Source organism: Suncus etruscus, chromosome 12, assembly GCF_024139225.1.
Source record: "Suncus etruscus isolate mSunEtr1 chromosome 12, mSunEtr1.pri.cur, whole genome shotgun sequence".
Classification (NCBI taxonomy): domain Eukaryota; kingdom Metazoa; phylum Chordata; class Mammalia; order Eulipotyphla; family Soricidae; genus Suncus; species Suncus etruscus.
In genome coordinates, this window is record NC_064859.1 from 25269302 (window position 1) to 25290046 (window position 20745).

At 41.6% G+C, this 20745-nt stretch overlaps 1 protein-coding gene across 1 annotated transcript in view; it reads left to right on the forward strand.

Annotated features, from left to right (window-relative positions):
• AAK1 (AP2 associated kinase 1) overlaps positions 1-20745 on the forward strand; it is a 186188-nt gene that overhangs the window by 81838 nt on the left and 83605 nt on the right. Inside the window, 1 exon segment of the mRNA XM_049785043.1 lies at positions 12826-12944. Within this exon segment, the coding sequence (XP_049641000.1) occupies positions 12826-12944 (119 nt within the window).

Consider the following 20745-nt stretch of genomic DNA (forward strand, 5'->3'; position numbering starts at 1 on the left):
CTTTTCTTTCTTTTTTGATTTTTGGGTCACACCTGCCAGCACTCAGGGGTTACTCCTGGTTCTACGCTCAGAAATCGCCCCTGGCAGGCACAGGGGACCATATGGGATGCCAGGATTCGAACCACCGTCCTTCTGCATGCAAGGCAAACGCCATACTTCCATGTTATCTCGCCAGCCCCAATTCTACAATTTCTTATGTTAACAACAACTGTGGATGGTAAGGGTCAGAGTACAGAGGGTCAATCCTGTCACCATGTGGCCTCTCAAGCCTTGCCTGTTGACCCAGATTATAGATTTAACCCTGGTGGTCCCTGGCATCCTGAGAAGTACTGCATCATTGAACTGCTGACACAGTTGACCAGAGGTGGCCCCAGGCCCTCTGAGCACAACTTTTTTTTTCCCAAGAAAAGTTAATGGTATGTATCTATGCAGAGGAGAGTTCCTAATTCTTACCCTGCTTTTTGACTAGATCCTACTATTTTCTGTTGTTTGGATCTCTTTTCACAGGCTCTTCAGATAGCAGAGATTAACTTCTTGAAGACACTGCTGCACTTGGCACGGCCAGCCTGTTCTGACTCCAGGTTTTACTAAGGCTGCTCTTGTCCAGGAGATCAGGGATGGGGGTCCTGGTGTGCTCACAGTATGTTAGTGGGTATTAGGTATTTATCCAAGAGAAGTAAAATCATCTGAGACTAAAGTACTTGTATAGACTGTGAATTTTCTTCTCAGTAGCTTTAGATTCTAAATGTCTATGTGTTAGAGCAAATAAAAACAGGTCAGCTGTACAAATAACAAACTGATGATATATTGAATAGTATAACTATTAGATGAATGAAAGACAAAAAAGGAAAGCACAAATGGCACAATCCATTTACACAACGTTGTAAAGGTGACAAACTAGTAATAGATTTAAAAAAATCTAAAATGTTGCCTCTATGGAAGTGAGGAGGGTGGGATTAAAAGCCACTGAGGGTTTTGGTTTATGTTACATGAATATATAAGCATGGGTCCAAATTTATCTGAATATATACTTATTTTTGTATTTTTCTGTAAATGAGTTTTATTTCTACCCTACAAAAACCGAGAGAGAGAGAGAGAGAGAGAGAGAGAGAGAGAGAGAGAGAAAGAGAAAGAGAGAGAGTGAGAGAGATTTAGGGTGCTATGCATAAATAAAGGCTTCAACTTACTTGGAAATTTATCCCAAATAAGATGAATTGATGGTCACAAAGATGGGTGGGAAGCAAAGGTAGACAACTGGAATCCATCAGAAGTTATAAAGCTTCTGCATAGCAAAAGACATGACCAGAATAAAGAGATACCCCACACCCTGGGAGAAAATATTTGCCCTTCATTCATTTGAAAAAAAGGCTTAGTAGCATCCAAGTCATATAAAGCGATTAATCATAATCAACCTCATCCAAAAATGTGGAGAGGACATAAAAAGAAGCTTCCTCAAGCAAGACATACAGATGACCAATAGAAACATGGAAATATGCTCTGCATCACTGATCATCAAAGAAATGCAATTCAGTGCAATGAGATACTACTCCCTGGCAGTGAGATCGGCACACATTTAACAGAACAAAAGCAACCAGTGTTAGTGAGGATGTTGGGAAAAGGGACCCTCATCCATTATTAGTGGGACTATCGTCTGGCATCCCTTTTGGAATAAAATATCTTTGCTTCTCAAAAAACTAAGAAGTGAGCTTCCATTGACACAGCAATTCCACTTCTTGACCTCTACACCAAGAACCCGAAAATTATTCAGAAAAGCCATTTGTGCTTCTATGTTCCTTGCAGCTCTATTCATAGTAACCAAAATCTGGTAACAGTCCTAGTGTCCAAATAGAGAGATACACAATAGAATACTACTTGGTTATAAGAAAGATGAAATCATGCAATTTGCTGCTATGTGGATGGATCTGAAGAGTGGTATGCTGAGTAAACTTAGCTAGAGGGAGAGGGACAGACACAGAAAAATCTCTCACATATGACATTTAGAGCATAGCAAGGAAATAACAAATGTCTATCAGCAACAAGATCTTTGAACTGGTCTTTCGAGTTCATTGTGGTAGCAAGAAGGGCTGAGAGCTGAGGGGGTGCTCAGCGGAGAGACCCTGAGACAGTGGTAGAGGGAAATAGACACTGGTGAAGGGTGTATAGTAGAAACACTGTAAGAATGGGACATTAATAGTACAGTGACTAAATAAAATTTAAAAAAATGTTATAATAGGGCCCGGAGAGATAGCACAGCAGCATTTGCCTTGTAAGCAGCCGATCCAGGGCCAAAGGTGGTTGGTTCGAATCCCGGTGTCCCATATGGTCCCCCGTGCCTGCCAGGAGCTATTTCTGAGCAGACAGCGAGGAGTAACCCCTGAGCACTGCCGGGTGTGGCCCCAAAACCAAAAAAAGAAAAAGAAATGTTATAATATTGGAAGGGGGTGGGGGTGGGTGGACAAATGTTATAATATTAAAAAAAGAGGATTTAATATATATTAAGACAAGTATAGTAAATATGTTAACAACTGTAGGTTCTAATGTTGAGATTCCCAAACTTGGCATACCACCCCATTTCAGAAGCAAACCCACTCAATACTACTTCCCTGGAAATCGATCTTCTTTAAGCAAATAAAATGAAAGTAACCTCCTACTTGCACCTAAAATCACTACCCACCTCCATATATTCTCCTGAAACTTTGGGATTAGTGTTTCTACCTTCAGTGGCATTGGAATATTTGAAGGGGTAGGGGTGGAGCCTCTAGTGCACTGTTGCAATGGTGAAGGAACACTGACTGCTTGCTTAAAGAAGGTAGGTTTTTTTGAGGGGGGGGGAAGGGGATAGTAAATCGAGTAACTCTGGGAACCTGTGATTAGATAATAAGTCTCAAATATTTACAGTATGATCTTTTCAACTTTACCAGATCTTTGAAACTTTTCATAATAAAATGGGGCAAATACAAATATTTGGTGTTCTGTATGTTAGGGATTTGTGTAAATTAAACGCTTTTAAGGAATTACGAGATATGAATTTTAGGAAAGAGATCCAGACTACAGAAATTTAGGACTCTGTATCTAAGAGTGTAAGAGGAGTGTAAGGATTGAGTAGCCAGGATGAGTTTTGTAGAGGTGATTAGGGGATAGGACTGTAAAGGGGGTAGGGAGTTGATGCAGTAGTTGCAGTGGGGAAGAGATTGACACTGGTGCACAGAACGGGGTGAAGACGAGGATGTAGTGCCTGGTGAGTGATGGGTCTAGGCAGTACAGGTGAGAGATCTTGGACGCCAGGCAAGATTAAAGCCTGAAGTGAAATTGGAATGATCTGGAATTCACTGCTGAGAATCGAGAAAATGCCATCTTGTGATCTAGGATTAGAGTTCAGCTTCTTTCACAACAAGGAGGCTTAAGGCAAATCAGGCTGACCTGAATAAAACAGTGATGTTTTGATGCCATATCTAGTGAAACATAAGAATTAAAAAAACTTGTATTGGGGCTGGAGAGATAGCATGGAGGTAAGGCGTTTGCCTTGCATGCAGGAGGTCGTGGTTCAAATCCCAGCATCCCATATGGTCCCCCAAGCTTGCCAGGAGCGATTTCTGAGCGTAGAGCCAGGAGTAACCACTGAGCGCTGCCGGGTGTGACCCAAAAACCAACCAACCAACCAAACAAACAAAAACCATTTGTATTATGTATCAATCATATATATTATAAAAGCATGGCTAGGACAGAAGACGCTGCTGTGCTCAAGTCACCATGCCAGAGGAAAAAGTTTTTCTTTCTGCAGCTGAGTTAATCTGATTTTGCTACAAAAACAGTAAATTCAGAAAACAATGTACTATGCTTTGAAGCATGAAGTTAAACTGGAGTGGTCTGAAATGAACAGTTGTGAGCTGAGAGGAAAAACTGTCAGACTTTAGCTCTGCTAAAACCTCAATTCTCAGGGCCGGAGCACAGCAGGTAGTGTTTGCCTTGTACACAGCCGACCCGAGTTTATCCTTGGCATCCCATACGGTCCCTCAAGCATGCTAGCAGTGATTCCAAGTACAGAACCAGGAATAACCCCTGAGTGCCTAGGGGTGTGGCCCCCAAACAAACAACAACAAATAAAACCATAATTCTCCCTTGGAGTGTGTAGACTTGTCATACATATCAAGTCTTGAAAGTGACCAGAGCCAGAGCTGAAGTGTCTACAGGTGCTGGAATGGGGTGTAGATTCCTGCTAAGAGGCTGCTGGTACCAGTAGCATAGGGACCAGTTTAGTTCATGGCCAACAGGTTCTGCACTCCTTCAGGTAAGGGCAGGTGCAGGGTTGAGCACGGCATGTTGATTTCTTTTCCTTCTTATCTGGAGAGGCTTTTTCATTTCCAGCTCAAGTGTTATGTTTGGAAGAAGGGATCACATGTAGGACAAGTATCACTCTGACTGCACAGGGATTTCTGGCAAGTGCCTCTTAAAGTTGCACCTTGAGCATATTATGTCCAGTGGGCTCTAGTCTTAGCTGGCCTGGCTCAGCTTTGCTGGGCTGAGCCCTCAGGAATGTTCTCTGTGTGGCTGACAGCCTAGTCATCAAATGGCTTTTATCTCAATAACCCTCCATCCCAATCACTTCTTGCCTTCTTAAAGGGCTGAACTGGTGAGCAGTTTTCATTGTTTTGTTTTGGGTTTGAGGTATTCTTTATGGCACCAGGTGAATGCATTGTGTAACAAATGCTTGAATGTTTTATGTCATAGTGCCGGGTGACAGAGGTCACAGTGAGTGAGTCATTGTCCCTGCGCCTTAACAGGGCTCAAGGTGTCAAACAAAGACTCACCTGCCTAGATATTGCATCATACTTGTGCTTCATCCCGAAGGAAAAGGGTGGGTGGTCTAAGTAACGAGAGATTCTACTAATCACAAGGACTGGGGTGGCCTTGGGAGAGCCAAGAGATGGTGCTTTACAAGCACAGACCCTGATTGAATCTTGATACTGCACAAGGTTCCCCAAGTTCTCCAGGTAGAGCCCTGGAGAGCCTGAGTACCACCCAAGTAGCCCCTATGTTCATGACACCTCAGGACCTGAACAGTACTGGAATAGCCCTACAATCCCTTGTACACAGCTTAAGAGGCCCCAAATAAAATTAAATAAAGAACTGGGGCTCAAGACCCAACAGAAAGGCGCCTTCATGGGATTAACAGCCTGAAACCTAAATTGAAGCAACTGCCAGAGACAAAAGGAGAAGAGCACAAAATCCGTGAGATATAGCAGCCCAGGCAGCACCACTGTAGACGATAAAGACTATCATGATTGAAACAGAGAGCCCTGGGAAGTCTCGTGTGTGTGTGTGTGTGTGTGTGTGTGTGTGTGTGTGTGTGTGTGTGTGTGCGCGCGCACGCGTGTGTACGCACAACTAGAAATTGAGCATGCAAGCCACTGAGACAGTGCATACTGCTGTGTGAAGCTCAGTTTTTGTTTCTGAAAGATCACCCTATGAGCTACAGAACAGAAAATCTCACAGTGTGACCTGGGAGAGTTGTGTCATGGATCTTAGGGAGCAGAGATTGAGTCTATAGATACCTGTCTACTGGGCTTTCTCTGTGCCAGGGAGCCCCACCACCAAACCCGAAACCCCCATCCTTCATTCCCAATAGTCACAATACTGGGGCAGTGGTCCTGGAGACAGAGGTAGGCCAGACCGACCCATGTGCTCCTCCTGTTCTGGGTATAGTTATTCTCATTGTTGGTGTGGGGGTACATCCAGGTACATGGATATGTCTTTTGAGGAACACTCTTGCCAATCCCGCCTAGAGAGTCAGATGACCCACCAGTTGTTCTGGGAAAGAAGAACCAATTATCAGTCCTCCTCCCAGGCCTCTCCAGTCCTTCCTCTTCTGCCCCATATCCATCCCAGGCTCTAGGTTCTGTTAATGTTTTTGCCACTGATAGAGTTTGTGCTCACAGCTCCCAATGGGAAAGTGGGAAGCTGAAGACCTCAAGTCACTCCTCCCCTCCCCTCAAATCTGGGTGTTCTTTCTGCCTAGGGAAAGGACTGCTTCGGCATGTTCCCCAGAAGGAATTAGCACATGATGATTTTTAATTTGAGCAAGTGAGGGGCGATTGACGTTAAAAAAACAAACCCCAAATCCCCACTGAAATTAATGTTGACAAATGCTTCAGATTGACCTTTTTTTTTTTTTTTTCCTGTGAAATCTTTGTTGTGCTCCCTGCCATCTGTTCTAGAGTTTTGGAAGTTTTTGTTCCTTCAGAAACCTTTGGCAAAGCTGCCTTTGCTGTATATGAACCCTAGGTGGGTGTTTGTCATCAATCTTGGTCTTCTTTCTCTGGGAGCTCACCAGCCTTGTAAAATAAGGCCGATGGTTAGTTCCTACAGGAAGTAGTGCCTCAGGAAGAGGGCTTGCCCTCTCTGCCCGGTATGTGTTAGCTTTACCACCAGGATTTTGTCTGTGCCAGTTGCCCTCTCTCTTCTCCTTGGTTGGTTATGGAGATGCCCTTACATGGCAGTTGCCTTTGAAGGGACAGATCGTGGCAAGAGAGGATGGACTGTAGGGTGGTCTTGAGTTGACCTGGCAGATGCTAGCCCTGGTCCTGCCCACATGGCAGTACTTGAGATGCCACATAGGTACTCTTCTATGCCTCAGTTTCCTAGATGCTCAAGCGGAGACAGTAATATCAACAGAAATCAAATAAAGACTGGAATGGAGCTGCTTGGTTCATCCTTAGCCTAGAAATGGGTTTCTTGAACTTGTACAGAAATTAAGACATTTTTAAAGGTTGTTTTTTATTTTTTTGAGGGGGGAGGCAGGAGAGGCTGTCTGGATTTAATACTGAGAAGATTTCACTTGAAAATTCAGCATCAGGGCTGGAGCAGTATATATCTTTGCATTGCACTTGGTCAACCCAGGTTCCATCACCAGTGTATCATTTGATTCCCCCAAGTATTGTCAGGAGTAATTCTTGAGTGCAGAGCCAGGAGTAACCCTGGTTATTGTCCTTGCCAATTATTATTATTATTATTATTATTATTATTATTTTTATTTTTAATTCAGCTTTACTCTGAAAAGGGAAAACTCAGCAGCTTGTTCCTCGGTAATTAGAACTGAGTTGAGCAGTAGTTGGCCTGTGAATTGGGGTTCTTACTTTCTGGTCCCCAACCTTCCCCACAAGCTTCTCATTAGTGAATATGTGTCATCAGCACCCGTCTTATATTTTTTGTTACATCTGAACCAATTCTCTCCTTGAGGTGATCTACCTGGCTCTTACAATAGATACTGGGTTTGTGTCTTTGACCTCAGAAAGTTAGTCCAGATCCAGAACTTGATGCTGTCAGGTATGTTTTAAAAGCGCAGGGCTCTTGTGGGGGAGGGGCAGCAGGGAACACCCACATGCATCACACCTTCCTTGTGTTGCTAGGTTTTGTGCCCGTCATTTAATCCTCCCCCAGATGGTAAAGGGGGGTGCAGGGTGTCTCTTGGCCTTGATCAATGAGAGGACAGGTTCTGGGAGAGGTGCTTCCCTGAGCTCAGGCTGGAGTTGGCCTGCTGTGCTCTAAGGTAATGTCACCCTCAGCTGTGTCCCTCTGTCCAGAAGATGCAAGACTTGCACAGACCTGGCCCTTCACACAAACTGCCTGCCTGCATTTGTATGTGTGGCTTAAGTTTCATTGTATGACTCACAGTGATAGGACCATATAAAACAAACAAATGAACGGAAAAACAACTTAAAGCCACAGATTATTTTTCTTTTTCTTTAAAAATAGTTTCCATTAGGGGCTGGAGAAATCGCATGGAGGTAGGGTGTTTACCTTGCATGCAGAAGGAAGTGATTCAAATCCCGGCATCCCATGTGGTCCCCCGAGCCTGCCAGGAGCGATTTCTGAGCGTAGAGCCAGGAGTAACCCCTGAGCGCTGCCGGGTGTGACACCCCCCCCCCCCCAAAAAAAAGTTTCCATTAGGGGCCAGAGAGATAGCACAGCAGTAGGTAGATCCAGCATGGACAGTGGTTTGAATCCCATGTGGTCCCCCAAGCCTGCCAGGAGCGATTTCTGAGCACAGAGCCAGGATTAACCCTGAGTGCAGCTGGTGTGACACTCCACCCCCGAAAAAAAAAGTTTACTTTATTTTATTTTATTTTATTTTTTTATTTTATTTTTTTATTTTATTTTTGTTTTTTTGGATCACACTTGGCAGTGCTCAGGGGTTACTCCTGGCTCCATGCTCAGAAATTGCTCCTGGCAGGCTTGAGGGACCTTATGGGATGCCGTGATTCGAACCACCGTCCTGCATGCAAGGCACCGTCCTGCATGCAAGGCAAACACCTTACCTCCATGCTATCTCTCCGGCCCCTGTTTTTTATTTTTTAAAGTAATTTTTTCTCTTCCTTGAAGGTATCTTCCTCGCCATTTTTCCCCATGGCCTCTTTTTCAGAATTAATGTTAAACAGTGCAGTGTGCAGTGCCCTGTAAAATAGAGCCATTGGGAGGACCGGGCATTGTGCCGCAGTTTGGACACTCAGGCTCAAAAAAGATTAGCCATCACTGCTCTAGAACAATTCAGAGGAGTTATTATTAGCCTTGGATGTATTTTCTGTTTGCTTAAAGAAGGTAGATTTTTCAGTTTGCATCGAGTAATTTTTTTTACTTTCTGACAAGGGATATATAGGTCAAATAAAGTTTGGAAACATCCAGTATAGATATAGATGTCTTTAGTTTTTTTATTTATTTATTTATTTATTTATTTATTTATTTATTTATTTATTTATTTTACTTATTTTTGCCACACCTAGCGGTACTCAAGGGTTACTCCTGGCTCTGTACTCAGAAATTGCTCCCAGCAGGCTCAGGGGACCATATGGAATGGTGGGAGTAGAACCCAGGTCTGTCCCGGGTGGGCCGCATGCAAGGCAAACGCCCTACTGCTGTGCTATCGCTCCAGCTCCAGCTTTAGCTTTTTATTTAATCAAAATGTTGGTAGGCATTCTGATTTGTAAGAAGCATCACTATTTAGCATAGTTCACACAATAATTCTCGCCACTGTACAAGCAACTTACCCTCTTTTTAAAAAAAGTAATATCTGCTGTTTATAAAGAAAGTATCATAATGGTCGCACTGCACATTTCTGCAAAAGAGTTTACTACAACTGCAAGGATTGTGTAGCTAAATGCAGTCATTTTATAGTTGCTTGCATCTTGGTTAGTTGTGACTTAGACTCTTCTCCATTTATATGGTCAGCGATACTCCAGCCTGTGTCTTGCAGAGTGCAATCTCCCATCTCCATCCTAACCCAGAAGTTTCTATCTCCATTTGTTCAGCTATATAGGATTAGTAGCCAACATCTTTAAGAAGACAAGTCTATCCAGGCTTTGATTTTGATCTCTTGATCAGGGACACCAAATTGAAGAGTTTTTTACCTGCAAACAGTGCTTCTCTTTGTCATGCATGTTTAATAAAGCATGTCTGCCCTCTTCAGGCCCAGTGACTCACTGATTCGCCTTTAGATTTATGGTGATCATAGGCCTTTAGAATCTGGGCTGATTCTTTTTATCCACTTGTGCTTGCCAGCATGAAGTAGGAGGCCTCTGACCCATTTCTTCAGTCCAGGATTGGAAGGTCAGCTTGTTACCTGGTGAGAAAGGCTCTGCTCCCCTCTGGTGGCAGATGTCTCAAACTACCACAACAGCCACCTGTTGCCAGGCCACCTAGCTTTTTTTTTTTTAGGTGCCTTGTCCACAACACAAGGAGACAGACATTTTTTCTGGGGAAGTTGCATCTGTCCTGCCAACAGCTATCTCCTTGTTGTCCAGAGGACACAGTTTTCTCTTGCACAGTTTTTCTCTATGTGAGGGGTAAGGAAAGCACTTATTTTTCCAACAGGAAGACAAGTGATGCCCGACTCCTAGCTCAGTTCTTCACCTCTAGTATGAAGTGCTTGGATTCTGCACTTGTTTGTTTGTTTTTGTTTTGAGGTTCAGGTGCTACTCTTTGCTCTTCATTCAGAAATTGCTCCTGGTAGGTACTGGGGACCATATGGGATTCTGGGGATCAAACCCAGGTGTGTCCCAGGTCGTCTGTATGCAAGGTAAATACCCTACCACTGTGCTATCACTTCGTCCCCAGATTTTGCACTTTTGTCGAAAACATGCTCTTTTGGGGAGCACTGCTGTTGTAGATTCTGTAGTGTTGTGATTTTTAGAAAATTTAGAATATTTATAAAATGAATACATGGACCAGTGATCAGTATATACAGAAATCTTACCATTTATACTATGGTGTCTTATTTAAGGAAGAACAAAATATTGTAGTTTTAGCCATTTGAGGAAAGAAAATTAAGATAAATGATACTTTATTGAACGTATATGATAAGAAACACTGATTACCTATAAACTAAAGTTTGAAAAACAGGCATCTTATAATTATGTATATGATAAGGTTTCTGCTTATCAGTGTATGCTAGTATAAAAATATTATAGTAAATGTTCAGAATTTTAGAGTTAAAACTGATAACTGAACATTATAATTAGCTTTACTATATTACAAGAAAATGGAAGTTGTGGGCCAGAGCAATAGTACAGTGGGTAGGGCATTTACCTTGACATGCCAGTCCAGATTTGATCCCTGACATCTCATGTGGTCCCCCGAGCCACCAAGTGTGACCTCAAAACCAAAAGAAAAAAAAATTAGAGGGAGAGCCATAGAGATACACAGCAGGAGGGTGTTTGCCTTGCATGCAGTTGATCTGTGGTTCGAATTTCAGCATCCCATATGGTCTCCGGAGCCTGCCAAGAGCTATTCCTGGGGGCCGGAGAGATAGCATGGAGGTAAAGTGTTTGCCTTTCATGTAGAAGGTCATTGGTTCGAATCCCGGCACCCCATATGGTCCCCCGAGCCTGCCAGGAGTGATTTCTGAGGATAGAGCCAAGAGTAATCTCTGAGTGCTGGCAGGTGTGACCCAAAAACCAAAAAAAAAAAAAAAAAAGTTATTTCTGAGTGCAGAGCCAGGAGTAACCCCTGAGAGCCACTGGGTGTGACCCAAAAACAAACAAAAAAAGAGTGAGTTGTAAGTGAGATACTGAAGTTGACGAGATAGTTAAAATTAAATATTGGGGGCATTTAGTTGCTTATATGAATACTGAGCAGCACAGTGACTGGAAATATATAGAATCTCATAAATCATTAAAACAAAGATTTGGGATATTTTGAGACCATAAAGATTTCTTACAACAGAATTGTTTTAGTGGAAGCATGTAATAGTGCTTTATGATTAAGACCTTGTTGGTTAGAGGAAATAGAAACCTGCTTGGAAAGGGATAATTATAGCAGAGATGCAAGAGATTGACAAGTTCTGACAAGTACCCTTGGGCTTAAAGGTTTATAAAGGACTAAACCAAGTCTTAATTTTCAGAAAAGGCCAGAATCCTCTGCTTATTGGGCTACCTCTGTCCGTTTTGTATATGGCTGCTAGCCTCCATATGGTGCAATAATATCAACTCCAGCCATGCATTAATGATTCTCCTCTGTGTTTTCCTCTGTCCAGCTGAAGAATACCCAGCAATTTGTTGTTGTTGTTGTTGCCACACGAAGTCAGTATCCAGGACAGTATAATTTTAGATGTGCAGGTGTACACAGAGGCAGATGTCTAAGTATCAGATATGAATGCTGCTTGTTCTAAAGCCTTCAATTTTGTGCCAAACCACTTATCTTTGTAACCCTCATTAACAGTGCCACTGAATATCTCCTAGAGTGAGCAAGAAGGGCAAGATTAGGAATTCTAAGATATTTTTTGGAGCATTTATGGTATAACAAATCCAGAGCTGTTAAAGAATTTCTGTTAGAATTATAGAAATTCAGGGGCCGGCGAGGTGGCGCTAGAGGTAAGGTGTCTACCTTGCAAGCGCTAGCGTAGGACGGGCTGTGGTTCTATCCCCTGGCATCCCATATGGCCCCCCCACGCCAGGGGCAATTTCCGAGTGCTTAGCCAGGAACAACCCCTGAGCATCAAATGGGTGTGGCCCAAAAAACAAAAACAAACAAAAAAAGAATTATAGAAATTCTTTTACTGAATCATGAACTGCCTTTTTACAGAAGGACATTAGCTTGAACCTTAAAAAGTCTGCCTGATAATGGAGTCATGCATGTATTCTGTTCAGAGAGGCATTTTCATATCTATGTTTCTTGTGTCTTCATAACAACCAATAAGGTAAAGAAGGCAGAAAGGAGTCCATGAGGTCTAATTATTGGATTTAAATTGGGAGATGGGGGTAAGTAGGAATGGCTAAGATAAAAGGAAGAGGTGGAGATTTAAAAAATTAATTACAACTATTCTTAGAACAATTATTGAAGTAATTTCCAGGTTTGTCTGTTTAAAGTTTGGACCTACAATTAAAGTTATTGGTGGAATCTAATCTCCTTGAGCCTCTGTTCCTTCAGCTCACAATTACTCTCTGAACAGGGAATATAACACCTGGCTTTGCAGGACTTCTTGTAGGAAGAATTCAGCAAGAGCTGGAAGTACATCAGACAGTGATTGAGGTGGAGTTGATCCTCCTAACCACTGTCTCTTTGTCTCTCTAGGTTCCTTGCCAGGCAATTAATATTCTTCTTTTTTCCTGAGATAATTTGTGTAGAGATAGTTTTTCTACTCTTGCCCCTCAGGGTCTATAAGTGCTTTGAATTTCAGAATCTAAGATTGCTTTCTACTCCAGCCCAGCCCAGTGACTGGCTGATGATGACATCTGGACCATTGACAATGACAGTAGCAACCTGCAGCCATCTTAGTCATATGGTTGACTTTCTGAACCTAATTTAAAAGAGCTGGTTTATGTGCTTCTTCTGCAGGTGGATTTGCTATCGTATTTCTGGTGAGGACCAGCAATGGAATGAAATGTGCCTTGAAACGCATGTTTGTCAACAATGAGCATGATCTCCAGGTGTGCAAGCGGGAAATCCAGATCATGGTAAGACTGTTCTTCAGACTTGTTTAAAGTGAGGTTGGGGGTACAAATCATTTATAAAAGTCCAGTAACAGGTAAGTATGATCTGTGACAACAGAACTCAGAATATACTTATTAGAGCAGGGAGATAGTTCAGAGGACTGGAGTTTTTGCTGGGGTTCAGAGCATTGCCAGGAGTGCCCCTTTAAAACAAAGACCAGATCACCAGAGTAAATAGGGCATTTACCTTATACACAGCTGGCCTAGATTCTAGTCCCTGGCATCCCATATAGTCCCGAGTCCTCCAGGAGTGGTTCCTAAGGGCAGAGCCAGGAGTAACCCCTGAGCACCTCTGGGTGTGGCTCCCTCAAAAAAGAAAAATTAGATCAACCTGCTACCTGCAGGTTGCTGCAAAAAATAGTTATCTGAGTGTGGAAACTAAAAAGGAGACTTGTAATAACTTTGTGGGTAGTGACTATATAATTTCAGAATCCAATTCAGGACTGAAAAGAAAGCTCAGAAGATGGAGCACATGCTTTGCATACAGGAGGTCCAGGTTCAGTCCCCAGCCCTGCATGTTGCCCTGAACACTGCTGGAAGCAACTTCTAAGCACAAAACCAAGACGAATCTTAACATTTTAAGATCTGTATGTTTTATTACATATTAATTATAACTTGAATCCTTAGAAGTATGGTAATTTAGGTTTCAAGATTAAGGTTATTTTAATAGTTTCTGCAATTTAGAAACGTGCTGAAATATGTATGGATAAAGTTTTAGGGGTTTGAGTGACAGTACAGGGTATTACATGCTTGGTTTGCATTTGACCAGCACCCAGTTTGAATTCCATCACCACATAATGCGCCACAAGCAGAACCCGCGAACACAGCCAGGAATACCACTGGCATGGTACAAAAACAAGCCAGTTTTGTTATTTTTTTTAGATCACAAGTTCTTTTTTTTATTATTATTTTTCCTTCTTTATTTGAACATCTTGATTACATAAATGATTGTGATTAGGTTTCAGTCATGTAAAGAACACCCCCCTTCACCAGTGCAACATTCCCACCACCAATGTCCCAAATCTCCCTCCAGCCCACCCCACCCCCACCTGTACTCCAGACAGGCTAGCCAGTTTCTTCTTCTTCTTTTTTTTTTTTTTTCAAGCCAGTTTTCTTTTTAAGTTAATGAGTAATTTCAAAAAGAAATAAGATTATACTTAAGAGTTGATTATGTTGGGGCTGGAGTGATAGCACAGTAGTAGGGTAAACACCCTTGCACACAGCCAACCTGGACAGACCGAGGTTGGATCCCCGGCATCCTGTATGGTCCCAAGTCTGCTAGGAGTGATTTCTGAGTGCAAAGCCAGGCAAATCCCCTGAGCACCACCAGGTATGATCCCAAAACAAAACAAAACAAAACAAAAAGTTGATCATGACTGAAGAAGAGATGGGTAGTGTATTAAATTTTTAGAGCAAACTAACATATTTTTGCGCTATTAAGATGCGCCTGACCATAAGACACACATAGCTTTTATTTTTTTTTTATATTTAAAAAATTTGAAACTTGGGGCCAGAGTGGTGGTGCAAGCAGTAAAGTGTCTGCCTTGTGCGCACTAGTCTAGGAAGGACTGTGATTTGATCCCTAGTAGCCCCTAAGCATCACCAGGTGTGGCCAAAAAAAATTTTTTTTTTAATTTTACTTATTTATTAATTTGTTGATTGGTTTTGGATCACACTCAGCAGTACTCAGAGGTTACTCCTGGCTCTGCACTCAGAAATCACGTCTAACTGGCTGTGACACTATAGGGGATGCCAGAAATTGAACCGGATCCTTCTGGAGTTGGCCACATGCAAGGCAAAAGCCACACCACTGTGCTATCTCTCCAGCCCCGACACACATAGTGTTTAGATAAGGAAAACAAGAAATAATTCTAAAGCAAGTGGTGTACTAAAATATTGAATAAATGCAACACGAGAAGCTGTCAGGAGATGGTGGCTGGGAACAACCAACTTGCATGGCTAATGTATATTTAAAATACAGGTCCACAGCTGGTTAAACACATTTACCTAACTCTTTTTTTACATCAGAAAATAAAATAATATATATATATATTTTTTTTTTTTTTTTTTTTGGTTTTTGGGCCACACCCGGCAGTGCTCAGGGGTTACTCCTGGCTGTCTGCTCAGAAATAGCTCCTGGCAGGCACGGGGGACCATATGGGACACCGGGATTCGAACCAACCACCTTTGGTCCTGGATCGGCTGCTTGCAAGGCAAACGCCGCTGTGCTATCTCTCCGGGCCCTTTTTTTTTTTTTTTTTTTTTTTGGTTTTTGGAAAATAATATCTTTAAATAATGTTTCATTAATATAAAAAAAAGTCGTAGCAGCGATCAAATAGTCTTAAACGAAAGCTCTATATGTGATGGTGAAAGGTGAAAGTTTGTTAACCTGATAGCTCATACTATGTGGTATGTCTGTGCAATAAAGGGGGCGTAACACTGTGGATGTCAAGTGGTTTTATCTGCTCTCTTCCCCTACATTCAGGCTTCAGCTCCTGGCTGAATTATACTGAGAAAAGTCATTCTATTGCATTTTTACTAAGAATTTTTATCGTATGGCCATACCACCCTGAATGTTCCCATTCTTGTCTGATCTCAGAAAGCTAAGCAGGGTCTGGTCTGGTTAGTATTTGGATGGGAGACTATTCTAGGGCCGAAAAGATAGCATAGCAGTAGGGCATTTGCCTTGCACGCAACTGATCCAGGACAAGCGGTGGATCAAACCCCAGCATCCCATATGATCCCCCATGAGACATAAGAACAAATGTCTAAGAGACATAGAACAAATGCTGTTGAAATTTATATGGAGTATTAAATCACTTCCCAAATAACCAGAGCTATCCTAGGGAAAAACAAAATGAAAGGCTTCTCCTTCCTCAATTTTAATTTACTTTATAAGGTTAGAGTAAATAAAACACTGTGTTACTGGGGAACTAAAAGACAGATTCAGACAATTGGAATAGATTTGAGAACGTAAAGATAGATCTTCAGTTATGTGGACAGCAGATCTTCAACAATGAAGCAAAGAGTATAAAATGGAACAGGAAAGCTTCTTTAATAAGTCATGATGGGAAATCTGTCCCAAAAATGTCAAAAATATTGTAAAAAATAATGAGCACAGTCCTGTCTCACACCAATCACAAAAATTAGTTCAAAATGGATTAAAGGCCTTGAGTCCATAAATTGTATTGAGAAAAACATAGGCAGAACCCTCCATAACATTGGATTTAGAGTTTAATGACTCAGTGCCATTGGCCAAATAAATGGAAGCAAAGAAATAAAAGTGACTACATCAGACTAAGAAGCTTCTGTATCACAATAGAAACAATAACTGAAATAAAAAGGTACTACACAGACTAGAAGAAATTATTCATCATTCATTTGACAGTTATTATCTGAGATTATAAAACATTTATAAAATTTAACAGCCAGAGAACAACTGCATTCCAAAATGGGGAGAGAACACTAATAGAAACTTCCTTAAAGAAGACATACTAATAGCCAGTAAAAAAAAACAAAAAACCATAAAATAATGCCCTTCATAGCTTATCATCGGGAAAATGCAACTCAAAACAAATAGTTACCACTTAATAGCAGTGAGACACATAAAGACACATAAAATAGAATGAAAATAACTGGTGGTGTGGATTTTAGAGAAAAGGAATCCTTAGTCAACATTGCTGACAGGAATGTTGATTGGTTCAAGTTGTTTATAAACAAATGGACACTTATCAAAAAAATAAGAAATGCCACCCTACCATTGCTGCCATGTAAACAACAGCCCTGCTTCACAGCTTAACTGATTTTAGATGTGAGGAATAAGTCCATTGAAACATGGGTACAGTGGTCATTGAAACATAAGGCAGAAAACTGAGTCCCCCTCTGGAGGGGGCCAGGCCAAGAACTGTTCCCAGTCTGGAAGCTCCTGGAGCACACGGCCATAAATATAGCCACATAACACCTCCAGATTCCACAATACTGATAGCCCAATAGGAGGACATTAAATTAGATGGAAAAAAGTAGCATAGAAACAAATCAATGAAACACAGTAAATAAAAACAAAAAAACAGTAGGTCCAGCTTGCAACAAACAGTCCAGTAAACCCTCAATAACTTTAATAAACCCATTGTGAGATATAACAATTTTTACAAACTTTCTTTTACTTTAAGTATTTTTTTGATAATTCTATTAGCCATTTGTTGTAACAAATGCAATATAAACTAGATTATTTTGTGCCTGCTACGGGGCAGGATAGGTAGCAGGGTGGTGGTGGAAATTGGGACTAGTGGTGGAGGTCACATTGATTGGCGAGGAACATTCAATGGTGGACACACTGTAATAATGAACAGCATTGCAAATCACAGTGCTTAAATAAAACAAAAACAACACTAAGATTTGAGTTTCCATGCAACCCAGCAATTCCACGTTTTGACATCTGTCTCAAGGTCCCAATAATACAATTTTGAAAAGACACGCTTCTATATTCATTGCAGCACTATTCACAATAGCCAAGGCCTGGAAACAACTCAAGTGTCCAGGAAGATGACTGGATAAAGAATCTGTGATATATATATATATATACATACACACACACAATATTACTATGTGGCTATAAGAAAAACTAAATCATTCAGTTTGTTGCTAGATGGGTGGATCTGGAGAGTGTCATCCTGAGTAAAGCGAGAAGAAAAGGGACAGACGAATGAACTTCTGCATATGTGGGATATAAAGAAAAGTAGTAAGGGAGCAACAAATGACCAAAGGCAACAGGAATGGGAGTTGGTCTGTAGAACTCAGCTTGCTTGGGTTGTGTACAAGGAGGGGAAAGTCTTCGTGACATTGGTGGTGGGAAGAGGACACTAATGGAGGTTGAGGGTGTGTTATTAGAATGATGTCTGCACAACACCTTATCATGAACAATATTGTAAATCTTATAAATTTATTTTTTATAATAAAAATAAATAGGAAAGTGGCCAGGCGGTGGCGCTAGAGATAAGGTGCCTGCCTTGCCTGCGCTAGCCTTGGATGGACCACGGTTTGATCCCCCGGCGTCCCATATGGTCCCCCAAGCCAGGAGCAACTTCTGAGCGCATAGCCAGGAGTAACCCCTGAGCGTTACCGGGTGTGGCCCAAAAACCAATAAATAAATAAATAAATAGGAAAAAGTATTGTAGCCACAAAACCCCCGGACTCCTGTGCATCTAGTCATGGTCATGTGAATCTGTCTGCAGTGAGATAGTGTCCTCCCACTCCTGTCATATGGCATAGACTTAACAACACTGTCTATTCACCCAAGGGTTTTTCTGGATATTTCTTATGACAGCTTCTCCCTTTTATGCCCAGTGTTTAACTTCATTTCCTGTCTTTGCTTCTGCTGATTCATATTCCTGAATTGCCTAGGACATTCACTTTCCGGTGGTAAAGGCAGCCCCACTCACTAATTAGATCACAAACAGAAGCTTTGCTCACTTTATGGTAGGTGGGCATGGGATTAGGTGAACTAAGACAACCCTTGGAGGGGCTGGAGAGATAGCATGAAGTAGGGCATTTGTCTTGCATGCAGAAGGATGGTGGTTTGAACCCCAGCATCCCATATGTTCCCCCGAGCCTGCCAGAAGCAATTTCTGAGCATAGAGTAGAGCATAGAGTAACCCCTGAGTGCTGCTGGGTGTGACCAAAAAAAAAAAAAAAAAAAAAAAAGACAACCCTTGGAGCTCACATGTGAATGAAACTGATTGGACATTAAATTAGATGGCTTCAAGTTCACCGTGCACTAATTGGGAGACAGGTTTTTGGGGTGTGTTGTGTTATTTTTTTTTCTTTTTCTTTTTTCACTTACATACTCAAATAGTGAGTGGAGCTTGTTAGAAAAATGTCAAGTAATTCCCTGAGTATGATCTCTTGTGCTATTTCCTAAGCAACCCCAGAAGTAATAATTTTTAGTTGATTCATTTGACATGTTTGATATATTCATTTGATGTATTTCTAAGTAACATGCTGGTATTTCTAGTTCTTGATCATTTTCTCCTTGTTAAACATTATATACTATGGAAATTAATGTTTCAGTTTTTCTTCCTTGAATGCTCTTCACCTCTGATACTCACATTGTTCTTAACCTCCCCTCTTCCAAAATGGCAGTAAGTTTTTGGCAATATGTTAGTTATATTAGTATTAGCTTTCAGAGGATTATTTAAGAACTCACTCTTCCTGCTGAAGCTCCCAGTGGACTGTGATGACTGATCAGGCCTTTCCTGTACAGCTGTTTTCATTTGAGTATTTAATTTGACCTTATTTTTGGTGGCAGTTGTAAGAATTCCTTCCCTAATGTTTGATTCTGAAGATCTTTTTCCCCTAATTTTTGAGAAGTTTTGTAGTTGCATATCTTACACTTAAGCCTGCCATACACTTTTAGTTCATTTTTATATAAGACAGGCATTCTGTACTTCAGTTTCTAATTTGGGTCTGTGGGTATTTTTCTTTCATACTGCACAATTCTCAGACACTTGCTGGGTGTCCAGAAACTCAGCTCCATTCTTGCACTTTCCATTTTGAGAGAGCATCAGATTGTTTCCGAGAACTGAGCACTGAGGGAAGTTGGGATCAATACATCTGCTCATCTTTTACTACAGTTGATCAGATCCTACTAGCCTTGCTTAAGACAGCTGTAAAATACCCCTGAGCCTGCTGGAGGTGCTGCTGGTCTCTGTCCCAGGAGCTGTGGTTCCTAGGTCTAGGAAGTTCCTGCTTTTCAAAGAATTCAATTCCAACCTCCACTTGGGTTCCAAGTTTCTTGAATTTTATTGTAGAAAAGAATTTCAGGAGAAGACTGAATGAGATAGAAATGTGTGTTTTTTCTTTTTTACCTGGCAGTACTCAGAGGTCATACCTGGCAATGTTCGGGGGACCATATGATATGCTGGGGATCAAACCTGGGTTGGCTACATCCAAGAGAAACACCCTACATGATGTTCTATTGCTTAGGCCCTTGTTGTTGTTTTTCCTAGACTGCCTTTGTTTAGCTTAGGGCTCACTGTGCTGCCAAAAGCCTTTGCTGGGATCTTGTCTAGAAAAAAAGGGCTTTCATCTCTAATGATCTTTTTCTGGGTCTTATCAGACCTGTTCCTGCTTAACTATCTCCTGATAGGTTCTAGCTTTTTTGGCTGTTAGCTGATAGTTTGAGTCATCTCCACCTGGGACTGGCTCTGTGACAGTTCCTGGACAGGTTCTGTGTAGTTCATTGCCCAGGGTCCTCCTACTTGGCTGCCTACAGATGACAGTTTCCCCAAACTGTCCAGAGACGTCCAGAGACAGGCAATAGGCCTGAGCTGCCACCTGGATTTCTGACTCACTAGCTACAGATTGGAGGTTCCCATGTTCCCAATTCAGATTTCAGGGGCTCTTGGCAAAACCATACTATAATTTGTGCCTCTAATCAGTTGGCTCTCAGTCAGGCATTCCCAGAACACTCTCCTCAGTTTTATTCATTTGCTAGAGAAGTACAAGGAACTCAGGAAATGAATTTACTACTAGATACGAATTTATTACAAATTATATGAAAATTTATGGATATTCCACATTCTACCCAATCACACTATTTTCCCTACATACCTATTAGGTCTCCAGTCCAAAAAGTCCTCAGACCCTCTCTCTTGGACTTTTTTGGAGACCTTTATTACATAGCATAATTGATTAATTGCCTATTGACAATTGAGACGCAACCTCTCTAGGGGTCCTCAAACTTTTTAAACGGGGCCAGTTCACTGTC